At 37.1% G+C, this 27,247-nt stretch overlaps 2 protein-coding genes and 1 long non-coding RNA gene across 6 annotated transcripts; 1 reads left to right on the top strand and 2 right to left on the bottom strand.

Moving 5' to 3' along the window:
• Nucleotides 1-377: 377 nt before the first annotated feature.
• On the bottom strand, nt 378-13,318 carry LOC132125228 (uncharacterized). Its single transcript, XR_009426874.1, has 4 exons — nt 13,196-13,318; nt 3,093-3,138; nt 1,428-1,587; nt 378-704 (listed from the first exon to the last, which is right to left on the bottom strand). It is a non-coding gene; the product is annotated as an uncharacterized LOC132125228 (long non-coding RNA).
• adpgk (ADP-dependent glucokinase) lies at nt 6,966-16,548 on the top strand. 4 transcript variants are annotated; one of them, XM_059536521.1, is made up of 9 exons: nt 6,966-7,080; nt 8,699-8,826; nt 10,353-10,588; nt 11,150-11,375; nt 12,059-12,121; nt 13,234-13,354; nt 13,483-13,679; nt 13,855-13,953; nt 15,312-16,548. In XM_059536521.1, exons 3-9 carry the CDS (start codon nt 10,356-10,358, stop codon nt 15,873-15,875), a joined length of 1,503 nt encoding a protein of 500 aa, XP_059392504.1. In that variant the 5' UTR covers nt 6,966-7,080; nt 8,699-8,826; nt 10,353-10,355; the 3' UTR covers nt 15,876-16,548. The 4 variants fall into 4 exon arrangements, with proteins under 4 accessions (XP_059392504.1, XP_059392503.1, XP_059392505.1 ...); XM_059536520.1 differs by having other exon boundaries at nt 10,334-10,588; XM_059536522.1 differs by having other exon boundaries at nt 8,699-8,830; nt 10,334-10,588; nt 15,315-16,548.
• Nucleotides 16,549-17,762: 1,214 nt separating this feature from the next.
• On the bottom strand, nt 17,763-27,165 carry bbs4 (Bardet-Biedl syndrome 4). Its single transcript, XM_059536381.1, has 16 exons — nt 27,060-27,165; nt 26,308-26,359; nt 25,437-25,516; nt 25,286-25,349; nt 24,889-25,000; nt 24,656-24,728; nt 24,339-24,392; nt 24,020-24,147; nt 21,397-21,451; nt 21,210-21,278; nt 20,968-21,120; nt 20,713-20,884; nt 19,738-19,807; nt 19,507-19,651; nt 18,554-18,761; nt 17,763-18,475 (listed from the first exon to the last, which is right to left on the bottom strand). The coding sequence occupies exons 1-16, from the start codon at nt 27,081-27,083 to the stop codon at nt 18,327-18,329; spliced, it is 1,608 nt and encodes a 535-aa protein (XP_059392364.1). The 5' UTR covers nt 27,084-27,165; the 3' UTR covers nt 17,763-18,326.
• Between the last annotated feature and the right edge of the window lie 82 nt (nt 27,166-27,247).

The following is a 27,247-nucleotide window of genomic DNA, read 5'->3' as shown; positions in this document are numbered from 1 at the left end:
AATGATTCAGTGATGAGTCAGAATTAGATGCTTAAACAACCTTCGGAAAATATGCATTGGTATATTTTTAAAGGAATAGTTCACTGAAAAATTATGAAAATTTGTTATGCAGATCTTTTACATACAACTACGCTCATACTGACCTACTTGTAGGCTGTACTTTTTATGGAGGTGTCCTGATGTTTTCTATTTCTAGGGCTTGTCAGGTAAAGTCAGTATGAGCTATGAAGCTGAGTGAAGATTCTTTAAAAAGATCTCTTTTGAGTCACACAAAAGAAGTCAATGCATGCTGGGAATGACAGAAGAGTATGAGACGGAGACAGAAGTATGAGACAGAAGATGCATGACAGAAGAGTATGAGAGAATGCTCATTTTGGGATGGAATATTCCTTTAAATACATTCCCATCTGAAATTTGTCTGAAGTGCAAATCAAATCTGGACCAATAATCTCATCATTCCATGTGGTTATCCTTCAAATGAGCCATGATGGTGTAATTATGTTGTGGACGTTTCACACAGCTCTAGAACAGCTTTGAGAGTAATTAAACCTCAGATAGAGTGTGATGTGTGCGCTGTCAGCCTTGGCCTTCTGTAGCTCAGCTTCACATATGCTCTTGATAAATAGCCGAGATTCTGGCAGAGTTTGCTGTCATGATAGTCCTTGTTTATATCCAGAGTTTGCCATAAATCACCACCTTTGCCACTACGACAGAGAGGGAAGGAGGAAACAGCATTTGCGTGCTGTCATACTTTGTAACTGATATCAACCTCACACTTGCTCCTTTTTTTGCTGACAGCGTTTTGTGTAGGCACTTGTGTTTTTGTTGCTGCTGTTCTATTATATTTTAATGTCACAATCCCTTAATTACACCCCTTCCTAAAATGTGGAAATATTTTCATTACGTAATTTAATTGAATAGAATAAAACACTTGTAAAAATCGAATATTCTTTCACTTTCTCTATATTAATTTATTTCTATTTTTACACTATTTTTTTCCCAGCCCTTATAGTGAGATAAAAAAAAAAATGTATAAAAAAGGTGCATTCATTCTAGAATGAGTGGAAACTTGTATTTGTTACTGTAGCTCTAAAGTGTTTCCCTCTGTTGTGGTGGTTCTAGAATTTTCCTGGCTGTATTTTGTGCAGTTTTTCGAAAATGAAGTTACCATTGCTGTTCTCAGATGTTTCCAGTTGTGTTTGTTACTGCAGCTCTAGAATGTCTCTGTCACAATCTAGAATATTTCCACCTGTATTTGTTACAATCATTCAAGACTTTTTCTCACTGCAGCTATTCTAGAATGCAATTTTCACGGTCTGTTTTGTTAATGCAGCTCTGAAATATCTTTTATGTTTTTTTTGTTCCAGAATGTTTCCGCGTGTATTTGTTACAGCAGTTCCAACTATTTTCTGTATCTGTATTCATACCTGTTGTTCTCAAATGAAGAATGTCTACCTTCCGTGTCTGTCTCTGATATTTTCAGATCTGTCAGACCGTGGCTAATGCTGGAGCTGTCGAGTGTTTGCCATCAGTGAACCCCACATCCTGGCTCCGGGGCGTCAAGAGGTTTGAAGAGGTTAAAGCACTCTGCATGGAAATGGATGTCACGATCAGCCCAGTGTGATGGAATATGAAAATGTATTTTGTGAATGTATTGGATTCAGTAGGGCGCCTGGGGGGACGCCCCAGTCCCAGATGACTGTGAGAAAGAAACAGCCGTCAATTGAAAAGATAAAAACGCAATCTTGTGCACCTGTAACCTTTAAGATCTCTCTCTCTCTCTCTCTCTCTCTGAGAGTTGCTTTAAGCAATCACCTGTTTGGAACGACACAAGGAACCAATATACAGTACGTAAGGATATGTGTGAATTAAAGATTCACACACAGAAGCCAAGCAAGAGTTTGAGGACATCTCACTGCCAATGCTTTTATGAGCATCTGTGTAGGATAAAGAAGTAAAACATCTGTTCAATTTAACACACATATACTGCTCTCATATCACTGATTGGTATTTGTTGAGATCAAGGAGAACAGAAGCCAAAGAACATTGGCTTGTGATTTTTTTTTGAAGGCTAGCTCTGTAAAAAAATCTCTCATTTTCTCACCCATGTCATCCAAAACTTGTATGCTGTTATTTTATGAAGAGACTCTTTAAAGAGTGGTTTCGACACGAGGACAGTTCATAGTGACCATCGTGAAAAAAGAAAACACCAGTTCAAACACCTTGTGTGCTATTATACAAGCCTTCTGCGATCATACGAAAACGGCATGAGGGTGAATACATGATGACAGAATTTTCATTTCTGGGAGAAGTGTTCCTTTAAGAAAAGATCTATGTGAGACTCAATAGATGTAGTATTTAGGACATCTCCTGTAATACTCTCCATTCAAAGCACACCACACGAGGCGTAACCTCATCGAGACCTTCCGCTTACAGCTGGCTCAATGTGATTTTAATCTGTCTCTCACCAGGTCAGGACTCGAAGGGTTTAACTTATTAAACCAAACAACCTGCAATCAGAGAAGCCTCATTGTACATTCTGTTTGAATGTGAGCCAAGCTGAAAGCAATCTGGGCTTTAAACAAACCAATCTGCTATTATACAGGCCAGCATTTCAAACATAATCCAAGACTGCCCTCAAAGACCAAAGGGGAAACTTGACATATTTCCTGTTAAAACAGTAGCTAATTTAAGGCATAGCCACGAGTCATGATTTGCTACTCACTGTTATTTATTATTTGACTTGTTGGCATCTTTCATTCACACTGTCTTCCCACCTCATGAAGTTGTAATTTGTCACACGTTGCACTTTAATGTATCACACCTGTCACACACACACCTTCCATATAAAGGTGCTGATATCCTTGCCTTCGTTAGAGCTGCAACAAGCCCAGGTCTCCGTCACGCTGAGATATATAATTAACATACAGATCAGCGAGGAGATGGGTGGAGGGTCACTAATGAGTCCACAGAGACTCTCACACTAGACAAAAAGGACAGTGGATGACGTATGGGTAACGGAGAGCTGTAATAACACAGAGATTACAGCAAGAGTTCTCTCCAAATTAATACTTCTGTCATCATTTACTCACCTTTATGATGTTCCAAACCCTTATGACTTTTTCATTATTTTTCTTTCTGTTGGACACAAAAGGAAATGTTAGTAAGAATTTTCACACTGCTTTTCTTCTTCTTCTTCTTTAATGGATGCAAAAATAGTAAAGGACACATAATGCTAGATATATATGTAGTATATACACTGGAGGTCAAAAGTTTGCTATAATATATATATATATATATATATATATATATATTAGGTCTCTTATGCTCACCAAGGCTGCATGCATTTTAACAAAAATACAGTAAAACAGTAATATAACTATAAAAAATATTTTAATATTCTTATTTTAGAATTCTGTGCTGCTTATTATTTATGTGGAAACCTAGATGCAATAGCATTTTTTAAATAAATAAATAAATACTTTTATTAAGTAAGATGCATTCAATTGTTTAAAAGTGACAGTAAAGACATATATTTATCAAAACATATTATCTCAAGACAGAGCACCATTGTTAGTTTTTTTTTTTTCAATAAATTGTTTGCAATGAAGAAATTACCACTGAATGGTTCTATTTAAAATCCCTGCTTTCATAATATATAACTGTAAATCATCATATTATTCTGATTTCTGAAGGATCACGTGACACTGAAGATTGGACTAATGATGCTGAAAATACAGCTTTGATCACAGGAATAAATTACATTTTACTTTATATTCAAACAAAAACAGTTATTTTAAAATAGAAAATTATTTCACAATATTACTGTTTTTACTGCATTTAAGATAAAAAAATGCAGCAGACAAGACACAAAACTCATTACTAGTAAATAAATAATGTATATGAATGTAAATGCCAAACACAGAAGTAGATGTATTTATTTTATAACAATCTTGACATAGCTTGACATGGTAAACAGAAACTTTGTAACAGTTTCATGAACAGTTTTCATTCATTTCTGTCTGAAACAATCCTTTAATGAGCCACTTATTTTGTGTTGCCTATGTGTTTAACACCACCAAACAGCAATTGACAACATCTCTGTGATCATTATTTCCAGATTAATGGCTGTTTGAACAGGTCCAGTGTTCGTAATCAAGGGCAAACACTGGAGGCCGATGATGAATTATTAATACCCTCATGCTGAGATGCCATAGTTTGTGTGTGTGAAAGAGTGAGTGAGTTTTAATCTCTGATTCTGTTCTAACTTGACTCCACTATGAAATCGGTTAAGCCGTCCATTTCCTCCTGCAGATTTGCTGCTAATCGTTTTCACCAGGCCTCGTCCAGTCTCTTTGATATACCTTTAATCTGCCGTAAGTTAAATTGTGAGGCAATTCTCGCTCGTTCCCCCGCATTTTTCAGACCAGTATCAAAGGCAAAGGCATCCTACGACAGATTCAACCCTGAGAGAAAAATGTGTTGAAACGAAACTATTAGTGAGGAATATTTCAGGAAAGCACAAAGATCAAAGATGAGACGGTGAAAACACTTCTGCCGTAAAATACAAGATCTTTGAGTCTCTGGGGAGTTGAAGTTCACCGAATTGGTGCTCTACGCTGACGTCCCCTGTTTTAAGTGTTCAACTTTGATTGCATAAGATTTAAAGGGTTTCTAAGTTGTTAAACATCTAAGTATAAACCTTCCTGTGATGTTTCTATTGAAGTTTCTCATCATGGGAAGTAAAAATAGACTAATAAGATGACAGTGAGAATATCAAATATTATTCAAAAGGTTAAGTTCATATTAAATGGTTAGTTCACCCAGATAGCAAATTTATGTAATTAATAACTTACCCTGATGTCGTTCCAAACCCGTAGGACGTTTATCTTTAGAACACAGTTTAAGATATTTTAGATTTAGTCCGAGAGCTCTCAGTCCCTCCATTGAAGCTGTGTGTACGGTCTACTGTCCATGTCCAGAAAGGTCAGAAAAACATCATCAAAGTAGTCCATGTGACATCAGAGGGTCAGTTAGAATTGTTTGAAGCATCGAAAATACATTTTGGTCCAAAAATAGCAAAAACTACGACTTTATTCAGCATTGTCTTCTCTTCCGTGTCTGTTGTGAGAGAGTTCAAATCAAAGCAGTTTGTCATATCCGGTTCGCAAACGAATCATTCAGTTCACCAAATCGAACTGAATCATTTTAAACGGTTCGAATCTCTAATACGCATCAATCCACAAATGACTTAAGCTGTTAACTTTTTTAATGTGGCTGACACTCCCTCTGAGTTCAAACAAACCAATATCCCGGAGTAATTCATTTACTAAAAAAGTTAACAGCTTTAGTCATTTGTGGATTAATGCGTATTAGAGATGCGAACCGTTTAAAATGATTCAGTTCGATTTGGTGAACTGAATGATTGGTTCGCGAACCAGATATCCAGCTGCTTTGTTTTGAACTCTCTCTCACAACAGACACGGAAGAGAAGACAATGCTGAATAAAGTCGACGTTTTTGCTATTTTTGGACCAAAATGTATTTTTGATGCTTCAACAAATTCTAACTGACCCTCTGATGTCACATGGACTGCTTTCGGGTGTTGCTTACACGAGTTATTCTCAATGTCTTGCCTTCCCCGTTTGCAGTGAGCGCGAAGCCACTGTTAAAGGTGTTTTGCTCCACTGTGTCGCTTCATAAGTGCTTCTCAAATTCACTCCCTAAAGAAAACCTCTTACAAAATGTTTTAATCTAACTGTAGTCTAAACCAACAACCAGTTTATGAATTTTTACACCATTTTCTAAGGGATCATTTTCGTAGGAATTTTGTAGGTGAGTTTCGGCGCTCGATCTGTTCAAATTCACCTCACGAAACTGTCCGTAAAAATACTGAGTCGACCTTGATTTTTTTTTTATTTTCTATAAAACACTGTCGATTTAATGATACACTTGTAATAAATAATATTTTGAGATGTTCACATTTATAAAAAACGGTTCAAATTGTAGGAACCTTTGTTTTGTCGATGCAAAGCTTTTATCGATCACTTAGTTGATTTATCGTTAAAGATATTTATTACAACGCTGGTATTATTGTAGGAGGTCATTAACGTAGAGTTCTAGTTGTATAAATCTAATAATCTTCTCCAAATGTATTTATGTCAGGAGCTTCTTTGATCTTTACTTTATCACTAAAGGGAAAACACCGCCCCCTGCTGACCAACATGAGAACTCATTCCTGATGCTATTATCATATTTGTTGTTCAAACATTGTATAACCACAGTAAAATGCCCTGAAAATATGGCATTTCTGTAGTACTGTGTCTTAGGAAGAAATGCTGATGAACAGAATCCAGTTCTAGTGAACTGCTCTGAGATAAACTGATGTAACAGTGTTAGTAGGCTATTTGCTGACTGTGTTCTTGTTTATTTTATAAACTGCTGCATTGCTATCCACACATCCAAAATCCATATTAAGTAAATGAGTTTGTGTCTCTGGGGTTCACAGTAAAACATATACATTTGGAAGCTGAAAAAAAAACTGTCATGCTCTACTTGTAATTACGTATTGACTGAAGTTGCAGCAAGTTTAATTGCTACACAAACTCTGATTAGCCTCACTAAAGATAATGTTGTAAATCAGGTCAAGATGAAACAAACAATAAAAGCAGTTTATAGAGAGAGAGTTGCTTAAGGTGTATCCTAATATATATATATATATATAAATTAAAACTTGCTGAGCTCCAACAATTTAGACGTGGCTCCGAGTAAAGATGTTTTCACCTTGCGTCAGTGTATCCACTCAACGTGATGTTCCGGTTACGTCACTGATGCTCGGCGGAGCCTCTGATTGGTTCCTTTGGTTCACTTTAGCTGCAGTTAGCCAAACGCCAACAAACATTTACAAAGTTAAACACTGACAATAGCAGGCATTTGGGAGCTCAATTAAATTATTATTATTATTAATTTTTTTTTTTGCATTTTGTAACATATATTAGCTCTTCGTTTAATTTAATTTGTAATTTTATCTCCGATCCCAATAAGATTTGATTTGAACATTTACTAATCGATGGCGTGACAGGTAGGGCTGTCGCGATAACCGCAAAATTGTAATACCGCGCTATTGACAAGCAAACCGCAGAGGAAAGATAGCAACCGCAGAAACCGCGGCAACCGCAGTATTCAGGTTTTTTTTTTTTTATGAGGCTGTGGCCTTATTGTTTTTTTTTTCAATTTGTCACTGTGCATTCAATGTTAAATAAATTATATTAATGATACAATATGGTCACGACTGTAATTTTCTCGTGAGCCGTTGTAGCTTTATGGTGCTTCGCTAGTTTTGAATAGGTCGGCTGAAACGATGGGAGGCGCTCGATCTCGTCCCAAAACCTAATGTCACGTTGCCAGTTTGGGAACATTTTGGCTTTCAACCCAATGAAAAGGACGAGCCAGCGAATATAGATGAGCCGATATGCAAAATGTGCTGCAAAAAATGTTCGTGTGACACTGCAATACATCTAATTTGAGGTCATCGGGACATTCTAAAACGCTTAACGGGAAAAACGCTTAATGTGGTTTAATGTACCAATACAGTGATATTAACAGACCAAACTCACTAAACATCATACTAATAAAGTATATTATCTACAAAAATCAGATGATCCCTGAATATGAATTCAACGCGTTTAATAACACGTTAAGCCTTTTCCTCTCATAGAAAACCATCATAAGGCTTAACGTGTTATTAAACGACTTGCATTCATATTCGGGGATCATCTGTTTTTTTTGTTTTGTTTTTTGTACATTGTATACTACTTTATTAGTATAATGTTTAGTGAGTTTGGTTTTTAAAAATCACTGTCTTAGTACATTACAGTACATTCTTATAACGGTTTTCTATGGGAGGAAAAGGCTTAACGTGTTATTAAACGAGTTGCATTCATATTCAGGGCTCATCTGATTTTTTATAGATAGTATACTTTATTAGTATGATTTTTAGTGAGTTTGGTCTGTTAATATCACTGTCTTAGTAGGCTACATTAAGCCATGTTAAGCGTTTTAGAGTGTCCCCTGTCATCCAGCGCAGCTGCCCCCTCAAGCATCAGGTCGCGGAGCAACATCAAAAAGAACAGCTGTGACCGGCCGACAGTTAGGAGTAGCTGAAGCCTTTGCGAAATCTGTAAAATACAGCCGTGAAAGTATAAGCCATACCTGCTGAAGTCACGGACAACCTCTGCGTCAGTGCCCATACCCAAGAGAGCGTGAGCAGATAACGAGCTCACACACGCTATCTGCTTGAGGAGTGCATCGACTGCAGCGCGAATCCACTGTCCTGGTGGGCCAGTGGTGACGCGATAATCAGTCTAGATTTCCGCTGCTGTCCAATGTCGCGCGCACATACATGTAATACATGTTAGAACTTGATTTCTTAAAAAAAAAAATTATTGGAAAACGCATGTTCTTGTTGCTGTTTGGCATTTAACAATAAATAAAAATGTTTTAAAACGTCTCTGTCAGTTAAAAAAAGCAACACTATATGCTACATAACTCAACGATAGAGCTTTGTATGCAGCAAAATCAGGATAAATTAGGTATGTAAAAAAAAAAAAAAAAAAACGGCGGTAATACCGCATATCGCGCTATTGAGCCACCCATAATAACCGCAGGGGAAATTTCTTAACCGCGACAGTCCTAGACAGGAAAGAGTGGAGCGGCTAGTCACTAACTGAGAGACTTTCCCTCAAGCGATATCTCAGAAGGGTGACACAACTCAACTTAACCACATACACAATTCTCTTTCGTGTCGTCTGCGAGTATCTTCTGTCAGGTTAGTGATCTGCCCATCTGTTCGATGAGTGTTTCGATTATATTATCTTAAAGATAAAAGTGATTGTCCTGTTTATTTCTGTGTAAACTGGTGGTTTATTGGCTATGTGGCTAGCTCATGTTAGCTCATTGATTTCACTCAAACCTGTAACGTAACTTACTAACCAGAAATGTCATTTTAGATACTATACCATTTTGCACGAGGTAATCACGGTCTGATGTGTGCATTTATTTGTCGTGTTGATTTAAAGCCCCAAACGTGAGCAGAAATGGTCTGTTAGCACTAGCCTGCTGCTGATCTTACTGTGTTACGGATTTAAGTTGCATAATTATCAGCTTTCAGTCTAATGAATCTGTCAAACAGAGATGATATATATGGAGAGAGATCTGTGGTCATGTACTGCTCACTCTAGTGTTATAAATACAGACATCCCAACCTGCAAAAAGTCATTTCAGGGAGGTCTTACATGCGCTTCGCACACACGCACATTAGCACACACACGCAAGGTCTCTCGCTCCCTCTCCCTCTCTGCCGTGCGTGCGCTACACGGGTTGAAACACAGTATCTGTTTCGCATGCGCGCTTTTGCTCGCTCGGTCTAGATTCCGGGAGATTTTAACTAATTTGCGGGTCTCAGGGAGCCGCTTTCAATATGCGGGAGACTCCCGGAACTTCCGGGAGACTTGGGATGTCTGTAAATAGATAAGCATTGATTTCAGTGGTACATATAAAGTCTACTTCCTGTGACACAGAGCACAAAACAACATGGTATTACTATGGTACATGTCCACTCTCATGAAAACATGATAGTACAACAGTATATCAAAAAAACACACACACAAAAAAAAACCAGGAACATAGTCTTATCATACATGATACATGTCCAGAAGTATGGTATTAAAATTGTATCATGGAAGTGTCATGTTTGAGCATGCATATGTAAGGTGTCGAAAAACATGGTATTATCATGGTGCATGTCCAAAAACATACTACCATGATACATGTTGAAAAAACATGATTTTACCATGTCACATGTCTACAAAACATGGTTTCACCATGTTACATGTCCACAAAAATATGATTTTACCATGCCGCATGATCAAATACACGGGTTTACCATGTTACAGGTCCATGGTTTTAGGATGTTACATATTCACAAAAACATGGTTTTACCATGTTATATGTCCAAAAAAATTTGGTTTTCCCATGTTACATGTACATATAACATGGCTTTACCATGATGCATGTTCAAAAACATGGGTTTACCATGTTACATATAAAAAAAACATGGTTTTAGGATGTTACATGTCCACAAAAACATGATTTTACCATGCTGCATGTTCAAATACACAGGTTTACCATGTTACAGGTCCACAAAAACATGGTTTTACCATGTTACATGTCCAAAAATGAAGTTTTTCCACGATACATGGTACATTGCCGAAAAAGCCATTAAATAAAGGCCCCAGTCAGAGCCCATGATGAAATGAGTGAGTGTGTGTTCACAGGCCGTGTGTGTGTGTCAAGGTCATGTGGAGGAAGGCCGTGCTGGTGGCGCTGCTGGCGTTGGGGATGGGGTATCTGTACCACACTGACCCGGAGCTGCCGTGCCGCGTGCTGAACTATGTCAGTGAATCCCTGCCGCAGATGGAGCCGAGTGACAGCTCAGAGCCCCGCCCCCCAACGCTGGAGGAGGCCATCGCACGTGCCTGGCAGACCCTCATCACGGCTCCGGCCCGACGCTGGGCGAGAGTGGCAGTGGGGTGAGTTACCCTGACAGAGCACACATTGTTCATTTGATCAGTCCTTTCCTTTGGATGATTGTTTGTTCATTTTTTTTTTTTTTTTTTTTTACCCCATTCATTCTTCAGTTCCACTGTTGTTTCTGTCTGTGTTTTTTTTTTTTTTTTTTAGTAATTTCATATCAAGGCAACATTAATGGTTTTTGTTTACTGTTATTTACTGTTTTTAATATTTATATATTACTTTCTGTTTTATTTCATATTCGGTTGTTTTAGTTTTACTTGTGGCTGATTCATTCCGATTTGTAGCAAAGTTACTTTTATTTTCATTTCCTCTTTAATCAGTTAAACAAACAAATTAGCCATGTTTCTAGTAATATGTTTTGGCTTGTTTATTCAGTCATTTATTAATTTGTTTCTTCATTAATTTATTCATGTTTTGATGCTTTCGTTAATTCATTCATCTGATCAGTGTTTTGTTCACATTCAGGTCACATTAGCTCCCACACGCAGCAGGTCTGAACACGTGCAGGTGTGTTTGTTCTAGAACCCCTCCCATCATGCCTTTGTTTCCTCTGTCAGGGTGAACGCCTGTGTGGATGTGGTGGTGTCTGGGGTGGGGCTGCTGCAGGCGCTCGCTCTCGAACCCGGATCCGGCAGAGACCACGGGGTGCTACACGGCAAAGAGGACCTGAAAGAGGCCTTCATCCACTACATGGGGAAGGGCGCTGCTGCAGAGCGCTTCTTCTCAGATAAGGAGGTTTTTCAAAGGATCGCACGGGCGGCTGCTGAATATCCCGGCGCTCAGGTGCGAAGATGAAGTCTTTTATGACAGTAGGAGGGGGTTCTGTGGTCTGTACCACATTGTTTTCCCTCAGGGCATGAATAGAAGGTGACTGGACAGAGATTAGATGGTCTCTGAGCAAACTTAATCCTGTCCAGCAAGTTTGACTGCTCTGATTCAGGCCTTAGTGTTGTGAAATCCAGACTCTCTCCATTCAGGCATCCATAGAGCACTGAGTCTGCATATGTCCTATAATATCTAGTTTAATTTTGGCATGTGCTGTAAATGGATCTGGCCCTTGAGATCCGACAGTTTCATTTGAATGCACATGAGAGGGTCCGGAGGGGAATTGAGTTTCTGTGTCAGATTTAATTTGGCATAATCAACGGTAATTAAAAGGCACAGTGGCTGGACCATGAGTCTTATGACAGGCTGTTTTCACGACAAATTATATGCATTATATTATACGCACGTTTTAATGAAAATGATATGCAATAATGTAACACACTTTTTTTCTTAAAACATTTTAGAAAATCTTTTTTTTAAGTTCTTTCAATCGTAATTTGACAGAAAATCAGAAATTGTCAGAGGAGAAGTCTTTATAAAAATATCATGAGTCACATACCAGAATCATTTACTCCAAAATACACTTGTAATCAATCATTTTAATTTTAATAAAAACTGATTTTTTTTCTTGTCTCTTGCAGCTTTATGTTGGTGGAAATGCTGCTCTTATTGGCCAGAAACTGGCGTCTAACCCAGAGCTTGTAGTAAGTATCTGTTACAAGCTTACACCTTGGTTTCACTTGATGCTTAAAGGAACAGTTCAGCCCAATGACAATTAAAATGTGCTGAACATGTTCATTCACTCCCTAAAGAAAATGCTGAAAATGTACTCACCCTAAGGCCGTCCCAAGTTGTAGATGAGTTTTTCTTCATCAAATTTGGAGAAATGTAGCATTGCATCACTTGCTCACCAGTGGATCTGAATGGGTGCCGTCAGAATGAGTCCAAACAGCTGATAAAAACACCACAAGTAATCCATATGACTCCAGACCATCAATTAATGGACTGAAGTGTGTGTGTTCGTAAGAAACAAATCCATCATTAAGGTGTTTTAACCTTAAACCATCACCAAACCATTGGGTTTTGGGCAAAATACGAGTCAACAATCCATAATAATGCTTCCTCCAGAGAAAATTTCCATCCCCTGTTGTCCTCTCACATCAAAAATCCAATCGCAGATTTGTTTAGAGCTGTTTTGACTTGTAAACGGTGTTTGATCAGTGCATTTGTCTCTCTTACCAGATGACTTTTTCACTGGAGAAAGTAATATTATGGATAGAGGTGGAATCATATTTTAGCAGGAAGCAATGGTTTGAAGTTAAAAATGTCTTAATGATGTATTTGTTTCTTACAAACACACAGCTTTTTTCTTCTCAAGTTCTTATCAGCTGTTTGGACTCTAATTCTGATGGCACCCATTCACTTCCATTAGTAAGCAAATGATAGAATGCTACATATCTCCAAATCTGATGAAGAAACAAACTCCTCTACATCCTAGATCAGGGATGGGCAACTTTGGTCCTGGAGGGTCACTGTCCTGCAGAGTTTAGATAAACTCACCTGCCTGTAGCTTTCTGGCCATCTTAAAGACATTGATTAGCTTGTTCAGGTGTGATTGATTAGGGTTGGAGCCAAACTCTGCAAGACTGTGGCTGTCCTAGATGTCCAAGTTCTTTAATGATGAAAGTGAGTCATGGTTTTATGTCAAAATGTCCTAAAAATTCCTTCATATAACAAGTTTGATCATTTTCTAGAGAGCAAAAGCAGCCCATCCATACCTGATTATAGTTTACTAAAGTGTGCTGTTTTCTCTCAGGTCCTCTTATGTGGTCCGGTGGGGCCGAAGCTTCATGATATGCTGGATGAACAGATCATAGTCCCACCAGAATCTCTGCAGGAGACGGATGAGTTCCACCTGATCCTGGAGTACAAGTCAGGTGAGAGCGACCCACTCAAAACCACATCCACATATCATGTAATTTCTGTAACATGACACAATTTAAATGTGAGTATTATAAGATGTACTCAATGGCACATTGGTACCGTTTGGGTTCCTCTTTGACAGGTGAACAGTGGGGTTCCTCGAGAGCTCCTCAGGCTAACCGCTTCATCCTGTCCCATGACGTGTCCAACGGTGAAATGAGCACGCTGGAGACATTTGTGGCCAGTCTGGACGAGTTCCAGCCGGATCTGGTGGTTCTGTCCGGACTGCATATGATGGAAGGAATGGGCCGGGATCTTTGGGAGGAACGACTGAAAGAGGTCTGACCCCAGAAAACCCTTAAGTGCCTATCTGAGTCAGTGTAGTTACATATGAATAAAATGGATGGTTCTGAAACTTTTGACAGGTCGTATTATGCTGTTCTGACAGAGTAAAGGAGATATTTTGAGGTTTGTTGGACACTGTTCTCAAGCACTGTGTTCTGACTTCCTGCAGGCGGTGGTGGCCATCTCAGACGTGAGGAACGAGGTGCCCATCCACCTTGAGCTGGCCAGTATGACGGACAGAGACTACATGAACCGGATCCTCCAGGAGGTAAATGTGTAGGTTTAATGAAGGAAGGATTGTTGTTGGTGATATACAACAGTGTTGGCAAATTTTACTAATAAAAGTAACACCATATCATTTTCCATTGCTACAATGTTACTTTTATTTAAATGCTACTTTTTCATACCAAGGTACTTCTATTGTGATCCTTTCATCAAAGTACTATATATATATATATATATACACACACATATACCTTATACCGTATTTTTCGGACTATTTTTCACACTGGAGTATAAGTCGCATCAGTCCAACAAAAATACATCACGACGAGGAAAAAAACATATATAAGTCGCATTTATTTAGAACCAAGCACCAAGAGAAAACATTACCGTCTCCAGCCACGAGAGGGCGCTCTATGTGTTCAGTGTAGACTACAGGAGCAGTGAGCAGCATAGAGCGCCCTCTGGCGGCTGGAGACGGTAATGTTTTCTCTGGGTTCATTTCTGTCGGTTAATGTCAAATTAATTTTGTTAAATAAGTTGCACCTGACTATAAGTCGCAGGATCAGCCAAACTATGAAAAAAAAGTGTGACTTATAGTCCGGAAAATACGGTATATATATATTTTTTAAACGATTACAATTTTGAGTGATTTGTAGTCCTGGAAATATAGAATTGATTACATTCTTAAGTATAGTAATTATTTAATATAATTATTCTAGTTATTATATGTTAGTCCAGTCAAACGTTTGGCATAAGATATATATTTTTTTTATCAATACTTTTATTCAGCAAGGATTCATTACATTTGATCAAAAGTGATGGTAAAGATTTTTATAAGATTTGAATTTCAAATAAATGCTGTTCCTTTAAACTGTGAATCCGGAAAAATAAAACGTATCACGGTTCCCACAAAAATATGAAACCGCACAACTGTTTTTAACATTGATAATAATCAGAAATGTTTCTTGAGCAGTAAATCAGTATATTAGAATGATTTCTGAAGATCATGTGACTCTGAAGACTGGGGTAATGATGCTGAAAATAAAGCTGCGCATCACAAGAATAAATTATATTTTACAAAATATTGAAATCGAAAACAGTTATTTTGAATTGTAATAGCATTTCACAAAATTGCTGCTTTTACTGTATTTTTATTTTTTTTTCAATAAATGCAGCTTTAGTGAGCAGAAATATTTAAACAGACTAAATTTTTGGATATTCACAAAAAATTCACTTTTTGAGTGCCAGCTCTACAGTCAAACAAATTATTTATAAATCCTTAAAAATTGCTCAAATCTTATGAGGTAGCCTTTGTATATATCAGTAAATTAAAGAAAAGAAATGCCAGTAGTCTAATGAAATCAAAGCAGAACGAAAAGGTATTCTGTGCTCTTCTGTTAGCAGGTCTTGCCCATCGTGAACTCACTCGGTCTGAACGAACAGGAGCTGCTGTTTTTGACTCAGTCCGGAGGTGGACCTCACGCTGACCTCACTTCCTGGGACGGCATACCCGATGTGGGCCGCGTCAGCGACATCCTGCTCTGGGTCCTGGAGCAGCAGGGCCGGGCGGACCCAGAATCTGAAGCCGACCTGACCCGGATCCACTTCCACACGCTAGCGTACCACATCCTGGCTACGGTGGACGGCCACTGGGGAAACCAGGAGGCGGCGGTGGCCGCGGGCGCCCGTGTGGCCAGCAGTCAAGCCTGCGGTCTGCAAGCGGTAGATGTCACGAAGGTGGTCCTCAAGGCACCGCTGAACTTCTACAGCTCCTTCTCAGAGCCGAGGAAGAGTCTAACGGTGGACCCGACCCGACCAGTCACCGTGTGGCGCAGAGGAAACGTTTCATTCCATCTCACACCGGTCCTGGTGTGCAAACAGCCTCTGAGGACTGTGGGATTGGGCGACGCCATTTCAGCCGAAGGCCTTCTGTTTTCAGAGGTCACGCTTCAGCCTGAGCTCTAAGAGATGCCTCTCGTTCAACCTTTTGAAGATATGTCCTCAACATTAGGTCTTAAAGCCGGGGAAACAGACTTATGGGGGATCAAATGACGGGATGTTTTTCAGAGCAAAACAAGTTTGAGATGCAGGACACTCTTTTTTTTTTTTTTTTTGGTTGCTACTTTTGGCTAAAATCACATTGTGAAAGACGGCACTGAACGTGACGACATGAGCCAGCCTCCGCCATTTTTTTTTAAGGTTCTTTAAACAAAAATGAACATTCTGTCATAATTTGCTCACCTTTAAACCTAAACGACCTTCTTTATTACATCAGAAATTGTCCAGAAGTCAAACTCAGTTTTCGGTGAGTAAATGATGACAGAATTTGTATTTCTGGAAGAACTTTTTTTTAAACTATAATAAGAGGAGATCATACTCTGGTTAACAGGTGTACAAGACCTGCGGCTGCTATTGGGACGAATGAGAGAATGATTTTAGAGTCTTCAACATCCCAAATCTCCATTGTACTCCCAAACACTCCTTTATTTGGGATCTGAATGTTAATTAGTAGCAGAACCGGAAGGCCATCAGGTTTACCAGGTTTATCCAGTGATCCGTTTTTTTTCCCCTTAAGCTGAGTAACGTTAAGTTCTTATGGAAGCGTATTACTGCCACTGAATAAAAAATAAAAAAGTAATTGCAACTTTTTTCTCTGAATTGCGAGATAAAGATAGAATTTTGTGATATAAACTTGCAGTTCTGTGGAAGAAGTCAGAATTAGCAAGACTATAAACTGGCAACTACAAAAAAGTCTGAATTCCGAGATTTAAACACGGAATTGTGGAAAAAGTCTGAATTCCGAGATTTAAACACAGAATTGTGAAAAAAGTCAGAATTCCAAGATGTAAACTGGTCTGTATGTAGTGTAGGTGGCGTTAATGACGACTGTTGTGATTTATGATGCTTCCTGTTTTTAAAGGTTACACATAATGAATCTGTCATTTATTCTTATGAGTCATGAAGTTACCATGTATCATCCAAACACCTCTGACGTATGATTTTTATTGTTTTATTTGGGATGTACGAATTAATCTCTATGTGAATTTTCATCTGTCTTAAACCAGCCTTAAACCCATTTTGAGGCTTTTAACTAATGCAGTTTTAGAAATGAGCCACGAATGATTTTATGAAGCCTTTTCACACAACTGTGTTTGCGTTTCCTGAATGAGGCAATAGCTGTGAGAAATGCCTCGGATCATGGATCGTATTTTGTACTGTATTTCTGTAACACTCCATATTGATGCTGTTAGTTTTCTCAAACCAACAAAAGAGGGCACTTTTAACATCGAAACCTTGAATTTTACAACATCTTTCAAACGTGATTTCAAATTGACAATATCTCAACTAGAGTTAAAGGTTTTAGTCTTATGTCACATGAACTGATTAATAATGGAGTAAATGATACTTCATCAATTCATGCAGAAATACTTGAATAAGGTTTTGTTGTTCAGATGCTGCAAACGTTGAGTCTTGGTGTGAGAAACTAACAGAAAGTTCACATTCATGAAACTTATATTGACTAGATCAAATGTTCTAGGGTTCTAGTTTGCACACGTGATTATGCAACAAAGTCTTTAAGAGTTACTGGGCAAAACGTCCTTCAAACATAAATGTTGAGACTAGAAATAATAGCTCTGTTAACTCGAGTATGCAATATTTTTATATAAATAAAACACTTCTGTACTGGGTATAAAATGACTCTGTTTCTTTGTATTACACAGCCCTGAATCTTAATATATATGTATATATTGAATTCATATTTAAATTACTTATTTCATTTACTTTTTTTAAAAAATCAAGCCAAATGTTTATAAAAACCAAAAAAAAAAAAAAAAAACAATAAAAAAAAAAAAAAGTATTATTTGAACGACAGTCTGCAAAGGAGTGTAAAAAGTTTAAATCAGGATGAATCATAAAATAATGACTTCAGAATCATTCATACAGGTAAGAAAGGGCTGAACATTTAACAAACAGTTGTGATCTGTCTCAGATGAAGACAGGAATCATGTATTTGAGGCAGTTTTTCTGCCGATTATGATAAGATACAATAATTCTTCACCTTACAAATAGTTGTCAAATGCCAGAATGCTATTAAATGCATCATATTTTGTGAGAAAATGTGATATTCTTGGCACTATTTCTGGAACCAGCATCTCAAAATGAGCAAAAAAAAATAGTATTGGATTTCATTCAGTTAAAAGACCAACAAAGGACATGCTTTTTATGCAACACTTCTTATGCAATAATAATTTTTCTAAAGGTGGAAAGACACAAATTAACTGTCTACATTAATATAATGCACCATTCAAACAGACATCTAAAGATCTGCGATTGTAATTTAATTTCAACTATATATAAACGCTGTGTACTGATAAGTTCTGATAAACCTCTTCAGCCTTGGATATAGTTTGAGTTCTATTCAGCCACTGCTTTGGGTTTACTCTTCTTCTCTTTGAGTTTGGCCGGTTCGGCTGTCTCCTCTACCTCATCCTCATCCTCGGGCTCAGGCTCTCCGGGATCGACTGTAGGGGGAGACGGGGCGCTGCTCACGTCCGCTTCGGGCTCTGGAGGGGAAGACGGAGCGTTAGGGGGCACTGATCTGTGTTAATGATGTGAAGTTGATGGGCTGAGCGGTTCAGCACCTGCAGTGATCTGCATGCTCTTGCTGTAGCCTGCGGCTGAAGACATGGCCTGACCGAGGGCCTGGTTGGTGCCCAGGGGCTGCTGGGAGCTGCTTGGTTTGCTGGAGGACGACCGCTGGCTGGTCTTGCTGTCTTTGCCCGGTTTGCTCCAGTACAGGTTCTCACCCGCCTGCAGAGCGGCGCCCAATTTCTGAGCCATTTCAACCAGCTGTGTGAGAAAGAGACGAGATCTCCTTTGTGTGTGTGTGAATCATCATTAGTAAAAATCATATTTAATAATTACCAGACTTACATAATGAGGAAGAACAGATGAATTAATTAATAATAATAAAAAAATTATAATAATGTGGGCAAAAATTTTCATAATTATAATAATTTAATAATTTCTTCAGTGTATATTAAGCAAAACTATAACTGATTTTTATAAATGCAGAGATTTATATATTTTTTAAATGGTAAAGAACTCAAATATCATGGTATTTATTATATTGATTTTCATTTTAAATTGTTCGATTTAATATAGTTTGTGGGGATTATATATTTAATAATCTTATCAAAATAACAAAAACTTAAATCAAAAGTTTAATTTAAAAGTTTTCATTTAGTTGTAAAATGCCTGTTTTCTCACAAAGTGTAGAATAATGCAAAAATTATTATTTATATATATATATATATATATATATATATGACAGATAAAATGGAAACAACTTTGTTTAATTATTATTATTAAAAACAGTAAAGCCATAATAAAAAAAAATATATATTTTTATCATAGCTATACTGTTTTTAATAATAATAATAATAATAAAAAAAAGTTGTTTCCATTTTATCTGTCACTGTATTAAACTATCTATGAGCAGAAGGATTGTTTTGTAACATTAGGTGTTAGTCTTGATAGACTCTTAATGTCTTAAAGGCCAGATTTAGGTCAGAATAAGACTAGGGTTCAGTACCTCTGGGTCAAACTCAGTGTTAATGTTACTGTCAACCTGAGAGTTGACTTTTCTCTCCATCTCTTGAAACTGCAGCAGGGCGGCCTTCTTATCGCCCTGATTATACAGGAACACCGCAAAGTTCAGGTTCACCAGCAGGTTCGATCTGCCAGACAAAATACACTCACTTTAACTCAACTAATCCTGTACGTTACAGATCTACCAGCACAGATCAGTGTGTGCAGTACATACTCATCCAGCTGAACTGCCTGCTCGTAAGACCTGCGGGCGTTATCTGCGTCGTCCAGATTGGTCAGAGCAACTGATGAGGGTCACAGCATAAATAATCAAATTCAGTTAAACTGGACAAATGCTGATTCTCACATTTACACGGTTCGTTAAAGGAACTGTTCTTTTACAAAAAAAAAAAAATATATATATATATATTTTTTTTTTTATAAAAAATTAAAGTGCATTATTGCATTTATTTTTTATGTAAAGAATTAAGTAAATAAAGTAAATAGCAAAAATACAACATTTTACCTTTTAAAAAATCTATTTCAAACAGCAGCAATTGTTATCAGATTATTATTTTTAATGTAAATTAACACCTTATTTATTTTTAATATTAATTTCAAAATATATTTAATAGCATAAGGCATTTTTGTTTTTTAGAAGTAAAAAATTATTTATTTTTAAATTAAATAAAAAAATTAAGGATGCAAATACATGGATGATTTAAATTTGTATATTTTTGTGTACAATATATTATTAATATAATATATCTTTATTGTCTTAATACACTTTATTTTACTTTTTAATTTTAAAATACATTTAAATATCACAACACATTATTATTTTTTATGTAAAGTCACATATTAATTATTTATTTTAATTAGTTAAAAAGCTACTATTCTATTTAAAATATGAGCTTTTTTAGTAAATGTTGAAAAGAATATATTTATAAATATAATAATGTATTTTTAAAATAAAGAAGTAATTTTCTTTTTATTAAATAAAAAGCTAAATTAACACATACTACCTTATTACTTTATTACTGTCTTTTTTCAGTAAGTGTTTTTTAATTGTTTTTATTTTTAAAATGTATTTTTTTTACGTAAAGTGACACTTTTTAATTTTTCTAAATGTAATAAAAAGAAAAGCAGCACGTTGCATGTTTATAAAACTATGTCAGACTCCTTCAGCAGTAGTTTTTTATATATTTACCGGCCAGTAGCATGTAGAGTTCGCTCATGCGCGGCCGCAGGTTGATGGCGGCGCTCAAGAAGTGGAAAGCTGATGCATACTGCTGCATGGTGAGATGAACCAAACCCAGATTATACAAGATCTTCCAATCAAACGGAGACAGATAGTTTGCCCTCTTCAGACAGCTGATGGCCTGCAGGAGAGAAACAGCGGGGAAGAAAGGTAAAACAGGTCAAAGAAAAGCACGAAATGTGCTCGTGACAGTCTGTAACTCACAGCCACGTATTTCTTTTTGCCAAAGAAGCACATCCCGATGTTATTCCAGAGCGGTGGGCTCTCAGGGACAGAGTACGCCGCCACACGGTACTTATTCATGGCCACGTCATAATCTCCATGAGTCTGCATCATACTGCCGGCCGCGAGGATGGCCTGAACACACACACACACTCACAGTTAATGACACTTCAGAGACAGTTAGTAAAAGTTCAAAAGAGCAAAACTCCTTGAAACTATCCCACCTTGAAGTTATTGGGGTCGTATGTCAAAGCGTTTCCGAGGTACTCAAAGGCTTTCTGGTATTTCCCAAGCTAATGAGAAGACAACGCAAGACAGAAGTAAACACATACACTGATAAAACATCTGCATCTGCGTTTTGCATCCTAAAACTGTATGTATGAGAGTCTAGATGGATGTTGTGATGAACACCTGCATGTACAGCAGTCCCAGTGTAGTCAACAGCTCCGTGTTCTCCGGAGAGAATCTGAGGAGGACACAGATAGAGATAACAGTGAATATTTCAACCCAAAATCAAAAGGAAGAAATTTATGTGAAGGGTGTTTTTAAGACAATCTGACATTACACTCCTGACAAGGAAGCACATTTGGCTCCAACTGGCATAACAAACATTCCCAAACGTCAGATTTGAAACATTAGTACTTTGAAGGATGACGCAATGTTGATTGTTGGATTTCCATTCAAAGTATCACACTTCAATCGACCAATCAGATTTTAGGGGCTTTAGATCTTTTAGATCTCAGCTTACGATGAGCTGATTTGAGGGGGAGTTAAATGCACGATAATAAAGCATATTGATTCAGATTCAGAGTGTGGCAGGAGACGTGAGAACGATGAAAGCAGCGAAAGCTCCTCAATCACGTGTGTGTTTGAGCGGCTCATGTTATTAATTCAATACTGTGAGGCACATCTTCCCGCTATCGCGAGGTGAAGCGGGTGGAAAAGTGGGAGCTCTGAAAGCTCCTCTCATTACGGCGCGTCCCACTGCTGCACGTTACTAATTCATCAGCTCAGTGGGAGGGCTGCGATAATGAGGAAGTCTCAAACACACACACACACACACGCCGGCTTAAAGCTCCCCGCGGGTCTCTGATGTCTGAGTGTGTGTGTGTGTGTGGACAAGGGGAGGAGAGTTTTTCAGAGTCATCTCCATTTCTGCTCTCCGGGAAGAGAGGAAAGTCAACAACAGTAATCAAGAGTCATCAAATCGTTGGATTCCCGCTGAGAAAAGCAGATTAGTGATTCCTTTTGCACTTTCAGTTGTTGAACTTAAAAAAAAAAGGTGTTTTTACAGAAGTAGCTGACCCCAAAAAAACTCAAAAAAAGGAAATAAAGTATTATAAAACATAAGGACCTAAGAAATGTAGCTTTTACACAGTGAAGAGCTTTATTGATTGCTTTAGGATTTGGACAATATTCTGACTAATAGGATTAAGCATTCTTATTATTTTCACCAAACTCTTATTACCAAATCGTAAAAAAAAAAAAACATTACTACAATGAAAATAATAATAATAATTGTTATTATTATTTAAATATATATTGTCATAAACACTGAAACTATAAACTATTTATAGATAATCCACACATATTTTGGCAATATATTTGAATAATAATTGTTATATAGTGACAAAATATCATCAAACTGTAGTCTATTTGCACAAAATGTACAGATTTTAAAATATATTATATTATATATATAAATATATTAAATATATTTAAATTAATAATACATGTGAACTATTATTTATATATATATATATATATATATATATATATATATATATATATATATATATATAAACTACTAATAATTGTAAAGATACAATATTGAATAATAAGAAAGTACTGTTTTTGTAATTATTATAATAAGTATACATTACATTTATTGTTCTGAATTTATAGTTAATTTACAAATAAATTCGATTCATAAATCACTTTTGAATAAAATACATTCATTCATGAGTTAATTTATTTATTTATTAATTAACTTAGCAGAGTGGACTAAAAGGTCAATTCAAAATTTAATTAATTCATAAAAATAAACAAATAACTAAATAAATAGTTCAAATAATTTGTCATCAACTACCCAGCAATAACCTACTTCAATTTGTGTCCATTACACACAGAAGCTATGATTTGACTGCTCAAGTTATCTCAACTACTGTTAAGATAGATTTAATTCTGCTTTTTTGCATCTTTTTTGGCGCTTTTGACAGCACTACTCGTTGTATGCACAAGAGCAGCGAGAAGATTCAGCCTACTTTTATTTCGCACTGAAGAAAGGAAGTCTTCTGGGTTTGAAACAACACGAGGGTGAGTAAATAATGACAGTTTTTGGGTGAACTGTCCCTTTAAGGAGGAAAACAGACTCCTTCAGCAAGTCATCAGGGGCTTTTCTGAGAGCCTTTAAAAGACAAAGAGAAAAGAAAAAACACACAAGGTAGAAAGAGAGAAAAAGAAAAAAGAGAGAGGTTCGCGCGGTCACAGTGAGACAGTAAATGAGATTAATTACAGCTATGAGCGCCTCACTGATCCCAGCATGCTTTGCTGCCTTGGGCGTCTTATCTGCGCCGTGGCAGAGCGACACGCTGAGAGCATCTCCAGGCGTCTGAAGTTGCTCTCTGGCAACAAAACTGTCTCGTACATCTTTACTCACGTTGTGCGAAACATGACCCAAAATAAAAAGATGTTGAAATGCATTCTGGGTAAGTCACCACAAACACAAGACTTCAGACACTTCAAGAGAAAGTGTGTTTGACTCGTTAAGTCAAATGTGACTGGTGACAAAACATGTGATAAAACATGTCTGGAGGTCCAAGCAGCTTCAGATCCGAACGCTCACATGACTCGCAATAGAGCGATTTTACGAAGATAAAAAAAAGCATTAGTATTAAAAAAAGTATTAAACATAAAACACACTTTTGAGCGAAAACAAATGAAGATTCACCAAACTTTACTGTCTCTGGATGAATGTCAAGTACTCTGTTGAATAAATGTGTGCTTAAAAGTGAGGTTGTGTATTGAGACGTACTCCACGGCGCTCTTGTAGACGTCAGTGGCTTTCTCTGTGTCGCCCTGCAGTAAGTGGATTTTTCCCAGCATCATGTAGGTCAGATCGTGTTTATTCAGCTGCAATGCCAAGTTTAACTGTTCTTCGGCCTGAAGACAGAGGGAGAACATGTTTAGCACAACATCAGATGAGGACATGTGAAATAAGATTCTCTCACATAGATGAAGACTAAATCTGGATTCTTTCATACAGCCAATAAAAGAAAAGGAAGTGTGTTAAAAAATGTATATACTGCAGTAACATGGCAGATATTGAAAAAAACATGACTAGCTGCACTTACACTCCTGAAGTCTTTGGTGTAGATGTAGCAAACGCCGAGATTATGGCTGATTTCCTGCAGGTCAAAATAATCACACTTTTATGTAGTATTTCACAGGCATCTCATTTGTTTATTGTCAAACTAAAGTACAGGTGATTACAGATAAAGTTCTCTCACACACACACACACACACACACACACACACACACACACACACACACACACTCACTCACAGTTAATGACACAACTTAGTTTTATACTAATTATTCATTTTTGGGTGAACTAACCTTTTAAAATACACACTCATCAGACAGCACTCAGGACAGAAGTGCACTTACCCAGTCTTTCTGATTGAGACGTGCTGCTTCATTATAAACCTCGATAGCTGCTTTGTGCTTCCCTAACAGGAAACTAAACACAGAATAAACAGTTCATAAAATAACACGTATCTTAATTTTCTATTCAGTTTACACAGATCCAGACCAGGTCAAATAGACACACCACATAAATACAGAGAGAGGTGTTTTAGTGATTTTAAACAATGGTTGTGTGTGTTTGGGCTACAGCTTACAGGGATCGTGCCACTTGCTTGAGGTTGTCTGAGCTTTTGGGGTTGAGGATGGCACAACTCTGGAACAACTCCAGAGACTGCTGGATCTTCCCCTCTAACCGCATGATCAGAGCTGCACACACAAACACAAACACCAGAAAAACTGAGACATGACTTCATTAAGTAACATGTTCAGTGAGTGGTGTCCAATTATCACATATATTATAATCTTTTAAGTATTTTTGCAATTTGTGCAATTGTACTAAGTAATTTTTGGTTATTTAAAAACTATGTACTGTAGATGCAGCATTCGATTATGCCATTTTGCACATCTGAGACTGACTCAGTCTGACCACTTTAGAGTAATTTAATACATTAACACTTTTAAGAGTGGGTTTACTGTGTAGTTTACACTGACCTTGCACATACACAGCATATTCACACATGCCTTGAGTTTCATGCAGCTGTTCTTTAATAATGGCCTGAAAACAGAAGAAACACAAATCTTAAACATTATTAAGATTTCTATTCTAGAGCAATTAAACTCTCTGTAGGTCTTCTGGCTTTACCTTGCAGGTCTCATAATCTTTGCGGATATAATGCAGATGTATAAGCCAGTTTCTCCTCTCCAGGATCGGAAGCTCAGGAGCTGCAGACAGAGATGAATGTATATACTGTACGTATGCAACAATGCACAAATGAGCCTAGACACTTAAAACAGTTCTGAATTCCACTGCAAATGCTGCGGGATGTAATAATGTTCATAAATGTGTTTGAATCAGCTGGTTTTAACATTTCAAACAAAAAAATGTTTTGCTTGTAAAGTTTGATTGTACAACATTCTTTACAATAAAAGACATATTATTGATATTGATATTTCATATGTATCGCAAGGGCTTTAAAACATTTTAACGTTGACTCAACTGTTGAGAAACTTTTTTAGGCCAGAGAATAATGAGATGAGGCTTATTCCGGCTGTTTCATCTTGTGTAGGACATTAACTGCTCTAATCATGAAAATGCAAATATCAAAGGCAGCATTGAAAAATCTGCTTCTATTTTGGATATAGAGGGCAGACAGGCTTGCTGTGAGCCGTAGCGGACTCTTCTCGCAGTGGGGGGCCGCACAAGACTCGTCCCGAATCTAGCGGGCCCCAGAACAAAAGGAGCCAAACATCCTTCTCCTCTTGCTTACAAACCCCCTGGCAAAATCTGATCTTAATCCGTTCTATTCCTGGAAAGACTTTTCGCTCTGAGCCCTAATCCTCTTCACTGAAAAACTGGGCCGAAGGGGAAAACAAAGGCAAACAGCGCCACCCACAGGATGAGCAGATAAAGCAATGTGGTTTTCCAAGTACTTCAGAAATCAAAACTGAATTTTTCAATAATTGATATTATTAATATATATATATATATATATATAGACTCCAGAGATTCTGACCTTTCTTTGGACGAGGTTTCTTCAGGTCTGTGGCCACAGGCAGCTGCACATCCTACATAAAGAACAAATGTAATATAATAATCAAATTCTGTGTGCTATAATGAACATTAACCCACGTTTATATTTATATTTTCATCCTTTTACATGGATTCTCTTTGTTTATTTAATTTAGTATGTATTTATTTAGGAGCAGAGATAACCTTACTGTTGTGCATTTGATAAATAAATGTTGACTGCTGACTAATATTATGCATTTTAATATTTAATATTATACAAAAAGAAATCATAAGAAACTAATTATGTAAAGAAATTATTATAAGAAACTAATTATAAATTAATATATGTTTTAACACTTTTTTGCCACCATGATTTATAAATAATTTCTATTACATCAATTTACTTGTATTACAGTGATGACGATATATGTGACTGACGTAATATGTGCTTAACGGTCATTAATATATATATATAATATAAACTTGATTTTCGTTATGTAACATTCATTTGAAATCTTTTTTGACAGGCTTTGCTGTTCAAGATTAAACGAAATATGAATAAAATATACGTGTGTTATTTAAAACGTCAATCTGTCGGTTTGTTTACTCTTTGCAGATAACGTATATTTAATCTGACTAGTAACTAAATAACACAAATAACGAAGAACAGCGGCTCCAGACTATCATAAACCATCACGAAGACGATTAAATATCACGAGTTTTTGTGTTTTGATGAAAATAGACATAATTTCTCACCGTTTTCATCGCGTCGTCCGCCATGGCGCTCCGTTCCTCCTCACTTCCGGCGGACGCTTCTATCGCTATGGCAACACCGCGACGTTCGTCATCACGTAAACTCTCTTCGACTCTCTCCAGCACAGAAATGATTTACAGTGGTAAAAGCTTACACGATCATATAAAAAAACCGTTATAAAGTCCATTAT

The sequence above is a fragment of the Carassius carassius genome, chromosome 43 (assembly GCF_963082965.1).
Source record: "Carassius carassius chromosome 43, fCarCar2.1, whole genome shotgun sequence".
Taxonomy (NCBI): domain Eukaryota; kingdom Metazoa; phylum Chordata; class Actinopteri; order Cypriniformes; family Cyprinidae; genus Carassius; species Carassius carassius.
Note: the sequence above shows the minus strand (reverse complement) of the source record. Positions and strands in the feature narration are given on the sequence as shown.